The sequence below is a fragment of the Hippocampus bargibanti genome, linkage group LG14, assembly GCF_051943395.1.
Source record: "Hippocampus bargibanti isolate YZ-2025 linkage group LG14, ASM5194339v1, whole genome shotgun sequence".
Classification (NCBI taxonomy): Eukaryota; Metazoa; Chordata; class Actinopteri; order Syngnathiformes; family Syngnathidae; genus Hippocampus; species Hippocampus bargibanti.
In genome coordinates, this window is record NC_142747.1 from 7539284 (window position 1) to 7548461 (window position 9178).

Consider the following 9178-nt stretch of genomic DNA (forward strand, 5'->3'; position numbering starts at 1 on the left):
AAGCTGATCTTCATGTTTACCCCTGCTCTGTGCGTGAGGAATGTAGGCATCGTGGCTGTCCACAAAGTCAACAAGGTTGGCGTCTGCCACACGCAACACATAATAACAGGGTAACTTTTCATTCGGCGCTGTGCTGCGTGCGGGACCGGCTTAAATATGTCAGAGACAATTTTAATGATGTTGCTTTTTTGCCATGCCGTTGTCCTGCAAGTAGCAACTTGCCACTGGTGCAGACATGTTGTTTGTCAAGCTGTTATATTTGTAAGTACCTGTGTGTTTGTGATATAGTATTTATTATAAGTACTATTTTCAAAATAAAGCTTTTGGTATCCCAATTGTGTCGGTTCTTATCGTTCTGTCTGCTAAAGAAGGGGAACAACAACAGAAGTAGTTCCAAAATGTATGCTGCGTACAGCAGCTTTATTTATAAATGTTTACATTCTCATAAATTATCTCAAATAACCTTCGATCCACGAATATTGCATGAATGCAAGTTGAAGTGGGAGGGCAGGAGGGACGATGCTTGGCTGAGTTCCCCCTTTGGATGAATTAAGAAAGCCACGGAAACAACAGAAATAACTGTTCTTGGGGAAACTGGTCACAGAAAATCATTCATTTACAAATGGATGGGGCTCATCTGATTAATTTCAGATTTTAGGCTGCAAAGAAACACAATACAATTCTTAAATTAGAACAAACATTTCATCTTTTAAAGCAAGGGTGGGGAACCACTTTTCCTATCATGGGAACAGAATGCATATTTGGGGGTTGATAATCGCGTTACGGATATTTGTGGGTGACAAGGTTTTTTGGGCTCTCAAAACAGGTATTCTGAGGTTGTATGATTTTTTTTTAAATTGCGTGGTAGCTGGTTCAATTGCTCTTGCGGGGCCGCACGGTTCACTTGAGACAAATGTATACATTTAAACCCAATTCATGACCGAAAACAGAATCCAACTTCACGTTTTCCCCTTGACTAGGATTAGTTCTGATGCGTCTTTGATGTGAGTGGTCACCAAGACAGCAGCAGCAGGAGACAAATAGGCACCGTGGTTACGAATCATTTCACAGGCAGCTGCTGCCAACCTGACCTGATTTAGCTGAGGGGATGACTGACAAAATGCCATTTATTTGTTGTACAAATAGTAAACGCAGGTCCATCAGTCGGGAGTGATAATGAGGTACTCAATTTGGCGAAAGGTGTAAAAATAAAAGGGAGGCTCCTCTGGTTGTGTGGTTTCCAAATGCACCACCGTTCTTTCACGCTAGCTTGAAGGTGGGACAATAGTGTCATGAGCAGAAAAAAACAGGACATGGGAGGCTGGCAAAGAATGGCAAGCGCGGGCTTTTAGCAAGGGCTCTGGCATTCCTTGGCAGCACGGCAAAACAATAATATCGGCCTTCCTCGTATAATCCGACGACAAACACCATAGCCTGCTGCTATTTTAAGCCTTCATCAGGGCACTGACCACGGCGCGGGCGTTGAGACTACGCAGGTCGTTGTAAGTTTGACCGGTGCCCACAAACACTATTGGCTGGCCTGTGATGTAGGTCATAGAGATCGCCGCGCCAACCTGCGAAGGTAAAGTGACGGTGCATCAAAATTTCAATTCAAATGCAGCTGGGTGCAGTGGAACCGTACCTTGTCATCGATGGTGTCGAATTTGGTCAGCACGATGCCGTCGATGAGGCGGGGTTTGTCCGACATCGAGTGGTCAGCCAGAGCCTGATTGAATTTTACCTAAAGATCCAAGAACAAGAGGTTCATATGTACGCAAGTGGAATTTTCTATCATGATGATAGATGCCACTATATTTATTGAGTTGTTCTTTTTTTCTAAACTTCATCAATTAAACAAATTAAAAAAACAGCAATCAGGCTAACAACAGCATTCTGGACCAACTGGAGATGCTTAGTGGAGAATCAGCTGACTACAAAGTAAAATGCACTACAGTCATCCAGACAGCTATGAAATATGCCAATTCAACAATTTCAACACGACGCAGGGTAGGGACAATGCCACAAAAATGAACCACAATTAAATTGGCATCTACATAGTTAACTCATTCGCAGCCATTCCCGAATTTATTCGAGAATTGAAAAATGTGACGTGGAGCACCACTCCCGAATTTGTTCGGGTTTTGTTTTTTTCTTGTGGGAGTGCCGATAAAGCGCTGGTCAGACCCCTGGCAATGTTTTCCCTTCCACGATGGGGAAGCATCTCCCCTTTATCCATGTTAGTGCTTTTTTATAGCTTCCGCTATTGTTAAAGCCCTATATAAATGAATATATATACTGTATTGTATTGTATTTTGTATTATTTCAAGCTCAGATAATTTCCAACCCATGAAACATAGTAATTAACTTTTTTTTGATGAAATAAGAGAGATGAAGGTTTCTTACACTGAATTAAATTTTTATGTAGTCCTGAAACTTAATGTGGGTCCTGCAATTTGAGTAAAAATGACAAAAAAAAAACGACACTGGTGTGAACACGTTTTTGCACATCGTCTGGCAGTGAATGAGTTAAAATAACAGCAATTTACAACGGGTTATCCACTCGACAGCTTGTATGATGAGACGGGGGCTTTGTTCTTACAGCATGGAAAAGCCCCAAAACCACCTGGTGGGTTAAATTCCAGCCACTGGTGGCTTTGAAATTGGTGCTGTCAAGGATTATGACAAAAATGAATTAAGTATGTCTGTAATGAATTAGTGTTTTAATCTCATTGAAACATTGCTGGAAATAAAATGATTTTCATTTAATTATCGAGGCAGATCAAAAGATTGACAAAAATGTCGCATTATAAAGTGCTTTTTCATTTGGTATTTATTTTTTAATGGACTAAAACAGAGACAGACGTAGCCATTTGCCGTATTTTCCGGTGTTTAAGGCACACCCATAAACCTTAATTTTCTCCCAAAAAATGACCCTGCGCCTTATACACTGGTGTGCCTTATACGTAAAGTAAAATTGAGTCACAACAGGTCTTGCAACTACTTTTAGCAGCCACCGACTCCATTTCCCCCTGTAGAAGAGGACATGCATAACCCCAGCCTTTACTGTATGGCCTTATAAGTGGTGTGTCTTCTATTTGGAAACCTTTTATATATTTATATGTTATATTTGGAAAACTTTTTTCATTCATTGAAGGTGCGCCTTATAGTCCGGTGTAACCGATACACCAGAAAATACAGTACTTTTTGCTTCATGTGAGACTTGTGAGTCCCAAATCCTACCTGCAACCTTTAGTTTTGACCAGCTGGTTGTTTTCAAACAATTCTTCGAGTGATTGCAGTTGCGCAAAGAAACATTATTCAAAAGCATGTCAAGCCTCACAGTCAAGAGATCCAGTTTTCACTCTCGTTTCGGGCCTTGCTGTGTGAAGTTAGCATGTTCTCCCCAATGTGTTCCTTTCAAACATCAGAGAGTACATGGGGAAAGTCATACAACTGTCCTTGTTTATATGTTCTTGTTGGGTTTATTATTTTGCTTTGTGTTGACTATTATGTGAAGCGCTTTGTTAACAGCTGCAGCTGTTGTGAAAGTGCTATATAAATTAGAATGTATTGTATTGTATTTTCATGAAGACTGTGAATGTTAGTTTTTCATGCCTCAAATAGGCAAGATTTCATCCCAGTGTTCAGGTGGCCTTACCAATTGGTCGACTGCCTCGTTGCCCACCAGAGCCTCCCCGACGAACAGCACAAGGTCAGGCATGTTGACCGCAATGAGTTTGGCCAGGGCTGTCATCAAGGGCGCATTGTCCTGCATACGCCCCGCGGTGTCCACCAGCACCACGTCAAAAGCCTGGTTGCGAGCTGGAAGGAAAGAGTCAGATTGCTCGGCGATTTGATTTTTGAGTTTCATTCCAGGTTTTCTCAATGACCGAGTACATGTGCATGAACAAAAAGGAAGTGAAAGATGGTGTCCGAGTCGGCAGTCATCAACAAGTGCTCTCATGAGCCTTGTTTTTTTTTTTTTGTTTGTTTTCTTTTGTCACTTTGTGTTGTGTGTCATGTGGAACGGATACGGATCGTTTTTCAGCATTTTTAGCCACGACATTCATCAAGGAGACTCTGCTGAGCGGTTGCGCCTTTTCTGCAGCACAAACATCACTGTTTTAGATTTGGGAGGAATGTCAGTGCAATTTGACTGTCATGGCTGGACAGCTCTGGGGCGATTGTGCTTTTTTGCGTCTGTAATGGGCACCATCTTCACAGCCCCGCTTTGTATAGCGGAAAGGTCGGTGCTGTTGAACAGTCTGCGACTGGATGGCGACATGGCTTGAGGAGCCCACGATGAGAAGAAAGGAGCATCAACGCAGAGCGCCGATGCGTATGTGGAACTGTCGCGGCTTGGAATTGAAGCGGATTTACATAGGACAGGAGATGTGAGACAATCTCTTTTCGTCAACAGCTTCGTGTTTGGTTTTCAATATTTAGCTTGTAGCAGATGTGCACATTTCACCACGACGTCCATCATCCACTGGTGAAAAGGATACTTTGATACTCTCCTCTTTCATCTAGAACTGCTTCATACAACAAAGGGGGTACAGAACGTGCTTAAGATTGAATGACTGTATTTTTGTGTTGTCATATTATTTTTTTTTGTTCTTTTGACTTCAAGATGGCGCCGCGAGAGTGGCTGCCTTTCCAGCAGCTCCTGTATTTTGTTTTTCTACTTCTTCCTTTCCTCTTCCTTCCATAACTTTGCTGCTGTGAAATATACATTTCTCCACTGCGAGACTAATAAAGGTGAATCCAATTCAATCCAATCAGAAAAAAAGCACATTATTACCATAGGCAATGGCCTCCATTGCAATTCCAGCAGCATCTTTCCCGTAGCCCTTCTCATAGAGCTGGACCATTGTTCGTCCTTTGTGCTTCTCCGGTGGGTGCAGCGAATTCAGGCGCCGCTGATGGGTCCGCAGCTGTTCAACCGCCCCGGCACGGAACGTGTCACAGGCAGCGATCAGCACAGTGAAACCATTTTCAATGAGCCAGAATGAGATCTGGACCGAGGAAAGGAGAGTGGAGACAGAAATGACAATTAGCCATTTTTTTTGATGGATAAAGTAATCGACAAATAAAATCTCTTGCAAGGTGCTAGCTCAACGTATCTTTGTAAAAGAGGCGCAGCTACTCTCATGGCCAGGATGCTTTTCAATACCTGAACACGAAAAGCTCACCTTTGCTAGGTTGGTGGACTTTCCAACCCCGTTGACGCCACAGAATGTAATGACGAAAGGTCTCCTATGACTCTGCGCCTCCATGACGTCTCGTAAAATATCCACCCTGCGCTTGGGCTGCAGAATCTGCACCAACGACTCTTGCAGGGCCTGCTTTACTGTTGAGGCAACAGCTACACACACACACACACACACACACACACACACACATCAATGAAAAATGACAATTGACTGTAGAATGTGACAAAATAATTTCAAAACAATTGAATGTTTACTTACTGGTGAACGTGCCCATGACTTTGCCTTCCAGTTTTTTGGCTACAGAGTCACAAAGCTGCGAGGCAATTTCGGCTGCTACATTCTTCGCTGTGAAGTTTGAGCCAGCAAAACGTGACCAATCAGTGATTTACAGCAAGTGAGAGAAAGGCGTCAATCACTTACCAATGAGGTGGTCCCTCATCTTCTCTAAAACTGGCTCCATGTCCTCCAGGTTCAGACTCTTGGAGCCCACCAAGCCCTTCAGCATGCCAAACATGCCGCCAAAGCCGCCACTCTTCTTGGCACTGAGAACATTCCACATTTTGCACGTAGGGTTTTGCGATCAAAGATCAACGCCGATCCATACCTTGTCTTAATTGTTTCATTGACAACTACTCTTTCTTCTTCCTCCTCCTCCTCTTCCTCCTCTTCCTCACTTGAATCACATTCCACAGACGGCAAATCTCCAATCATGGAGGTGAGCTGCATCCCCTGAAATGTTAAGACGTGATTATTATTTGTTGAACAAATAAACGTCTTTCGGTGGTGGTGGTGTTGAGACATACAGTAGCAATGGGTGCATCCGGGTTTTGGTCACAATCATTACAACTCTCTCCGTTCTTGTCACTGTAGTCCAGGTCCTTGGTGCTGTTACCAGTCATCTCCCAAACACGCATCTGTTTCTCCTTGGGCTTCTGAGGCTTTGGAGACTTACTAGCAGTAAGATAACACACTGACAGATGACTTCATGGCATACATTGTGACATTACATTGCAATACTTCAAGACATGCTGGACGAACAGAAAAATACAAAAAGATATGCACTTGACTCTCTAACATCTGAAAATAGGCCACATAATACAATTTGGAATAGGAAAATAACAATATCCATAATTTGAGCATATGGTTAGCGTAGTTGCCTCACAGCCACGGGTTACATTTCATGCGGCTTCTATCATATCAATGCAAACAAAAAGACGATGGGCGTGATAAGCTAGCATGCCTGTATGGAGATACAGTGAGGTAAATGTAGTTTAGGTTTGGAGGTCTCCCAAAATTATCTCCATCCAGAACATCAATATTTAACATCAACTCTCACCTGACTTTTTCAGCAGGTCCCATCGTACGCTTACGAAAGAACTCCTCTCTCTTCTTCTGCATGATCTCTTCAGCAGTAAGGCCGTGATTGCCATTTTCAACCAGCTTCAGCGTAGAAGATGTGCCTTTGCCTTGATCTGCTTTGGCAACGTCCACCACAGGAGCTGGAAAATATTAGGCAAATCAGATCAAACAAAAAATATATATACATAGTATGTTTTTTTTTTAAATAATGTACCTTTAATAACACTTACCTTCTTTTTTGGTATTCTTGCTTTTCTTGCTACCCTGTTCTTTTTCTTTGTCCCCACCCTTTATTTCTATCATTGACTTCACAGTTTTTTGGGATTTTTCAGACTCCTTAAAGGAGCGCATAGGTGCGGGGCTCCGAGCTCTGCTGCCCTCTTCTGCCTCTCTGTTGGAAAACATTCGACATGAGATATGTCATCATTTACAATCAGACACATTGGTTGGTTGATTCCACACAGAGGGGCAACATTTTTACAGTTGAAATGACTGTGGTGGGAAACCACTTGAGAAAAGGGAACAAGAAAGTAATCTTATTGCAATGTGAAATAAATAAATAAATAAAAACATTATAAAAATGAAACATTTGCGTATGCACCATTAAGTTCATGAAGGCAACAGCAGTGTCTAAAATATGTCTGCCCGGACGCCTGGGGCTTTCAACTTTTACGTCGGGCGTACAACTTACAGAATGTCTCCACCCAGGTGGTCGACAATTTTTTCAAGGAAAAAAAAATGTTTTTTTTTTTCAGATCAAACATTTGCTTTATTCCGATTTCGAAATCTTCGTGCGGTTTGGAAATTTCGGGAATTTGGGTTCGTTTAGCAATTTGCATACTCTGCAGCCACTCAGAAGCCTGCATCGAATAACTTTGCGCTTCCGGGCACATTTGCATATCATTTTCCAAAGTAGATGCACAGAGAACGCAAGAAAAATGGATACGTGGTTAGGAATCAAGACAAAACCTCAGCCCCAGAAGAAAGATTCAAAACAAGCGGACAAAATTTATGACGCTACAAAACGTAAACGTACATTAAAAGCATCATGGAAGAGGAGTTCACGTGGCTTGTAGCAGACGACGCTACGCAAACATTGCATTGTGCAACATGCCGAACAGTGTACGGACAAACGACAACTGGAGCAAAATCATCAGCAAGGGATATTTATGATAAATTAAGCAAGGGAGCATTTGTGGTAGGTACATCAATTACTTAATTTTAAAGTGTTGTTCTGTAATATATTCTGATTATCAATGCTTAATACTTTCCAACAATGGTTTTTTTGCGATTAGCAGGCAACTTTATGGCTGGGCAGGCAACTTTTCAGAGTTGTCCGCCCTGGTGTGCCGTAACTTTTTGTCATGAGTTTCAGACACTGGCAACAGTATGCTTCTGGGAGTGATGAATTACATTTTTATTGTTCATAAGGGTACTTCTTTGACAGATTTAGATTTTGGTGTAAACACAGAAGTTTGTGCAAAATTTGTTGAAGTAGAAAAGCCTGTCTTGGGTGTATGGTTTCAGCTTGCGGGTATTGTGACTAAACAATTTACCTCTGATGCACACATTAAAAAAATGACAATTATATTTCTTTTGCGGGTGATAGAATACAGTGACAGGTTGCACAATTACCGGAGCAGCACTTTGAAGTCATCCCCAAATTCAAAGCTGTGGTTCAGAAGCTTTATCACTCCCCTTTTCTCCAGTTCATTCTTATAACGGTCCCTGAAATGCAGCTGGACGTCATTTATTAACTTGTCCACATAGGTCAGCGTAAGGATCTTTTGAAAACCCACCTGAAGAGCAAGTGCACAAGTAGGTTAAGGTCCAATCTCATATTATTTTAATCAATAATGATGCGTTCACTGATTTACCACAAAAATCAACTCAAACTCGTTGTCCAGTTTATATTTGAGATTCAGGTTTTCATGAGTAAAGGAATTGTTTCCACTCCGTTCCTGGAAAGTGACAAGAGAAGTCAACAAGAGTTGAAAACATTGTCTACACGAATCTTCCACATGCGCCTAAGAAAATAACGAACCAGAACAATGTTAACTTTCTTTTAGCTCACAAAGTTGACGCCGGTTCTCGCGTGACAGATTTCATCCTGTCGCGCAATACGTGTACAACGTGCGCCGCCACCTTGTTAGCATTAGCCCATCGCACCGTTGTAGAGCCTCCCGTCATCTAACGAAAACCACATAACGAGGCTCACCTGCAGAATAACGGAGCGGATCAGGGCGTTGACGGGCCCGGTGAACGACTCGGTGACACCGGTTCCCTGAAAGCACCACAGCACTATCCCACCTTTGCTGAAGATGGTGAAGAAATCGAGCATCTTGCCAACGCGTAACCTGGATTAGCGATGGGTAAAACGTTTTAAAAAGGTGCAAACTGAAAGCCTACCAAACAAATTAGGTTGGAAAGCAAGTGAAATTGTACTTTCAACAGTTTTCCGGGGACTCACCCAGAATACGACAATAGTAAATAAACCCCCGGCGAGTTGGCTCCACCACTTGTGCAAAACACTTTTTCGACACGTCAGATGCAGAATCAGGAAGTGACGTACATTTGTGTTTCAATGCGCATGCGCACGATGACGT

The 9178-nt window shown here is 42.4% G+C and overlaps 1 protein-coding gene across 1 annotated transcript; it reads right to left on the reverse strand.

The window, feature by feature from the left end:
* Positions 1–388: 388 nt before the first annotated feature.
* Positions 389–9178, reverse strand: srpra (SRP receptor subunit alpha). Its single transcript, XM_089013151.1, has 15 exons — positions 9043–9178; positions 8791–8929; positions 8450–8533; positions 8208–8371; positions 6803–6963; positions 6550–6712; positions 6017–6164; positions 5818–5942; positions 5634–5755; positions 5472–5558; positions 5193–5365; positions 4802–5015; positions 3659–3822; positions 1643–1741; positions 389–1574 (listed from the first exon to the last, which is right to left on the reverse strand). Exons 2-15 carry the CDS (start codon positions 8911–8913, stop codon positions 1446–1448), a joined length of 1956 nt encoding a protein of 651 aa, XP_088869277.1. The 5' UTR covers positions 8914–8929; positions 9043–9178; the 3' UTR covers positions 389–1445.

Bases quoted from the DNA above. Each gene is read 5' to 3' on its own strand.
- srpra (XM_089013151.1), bottom strand. From the start codon at position 8,913: ATGCTCGATTTCTTCACCATCTTCAGCAAAGGTGGGATAGTGCTGTGG. The intron at 6,165-6,549 runs GTGAGAGTTGAT...TCTTACTGCTAG, and splicing joins GGACCTGCTGAAAAAGTCAG to TAAGTCTCCAAAGCCTCAGA. The intron at 1,742-3,658 runs GTAAGGCCACCT...TTGGATCTTTAG, and splicing joins ACGAGGCAGTCGACCAATTG to GTAAAATTCAATCAGGCTCT.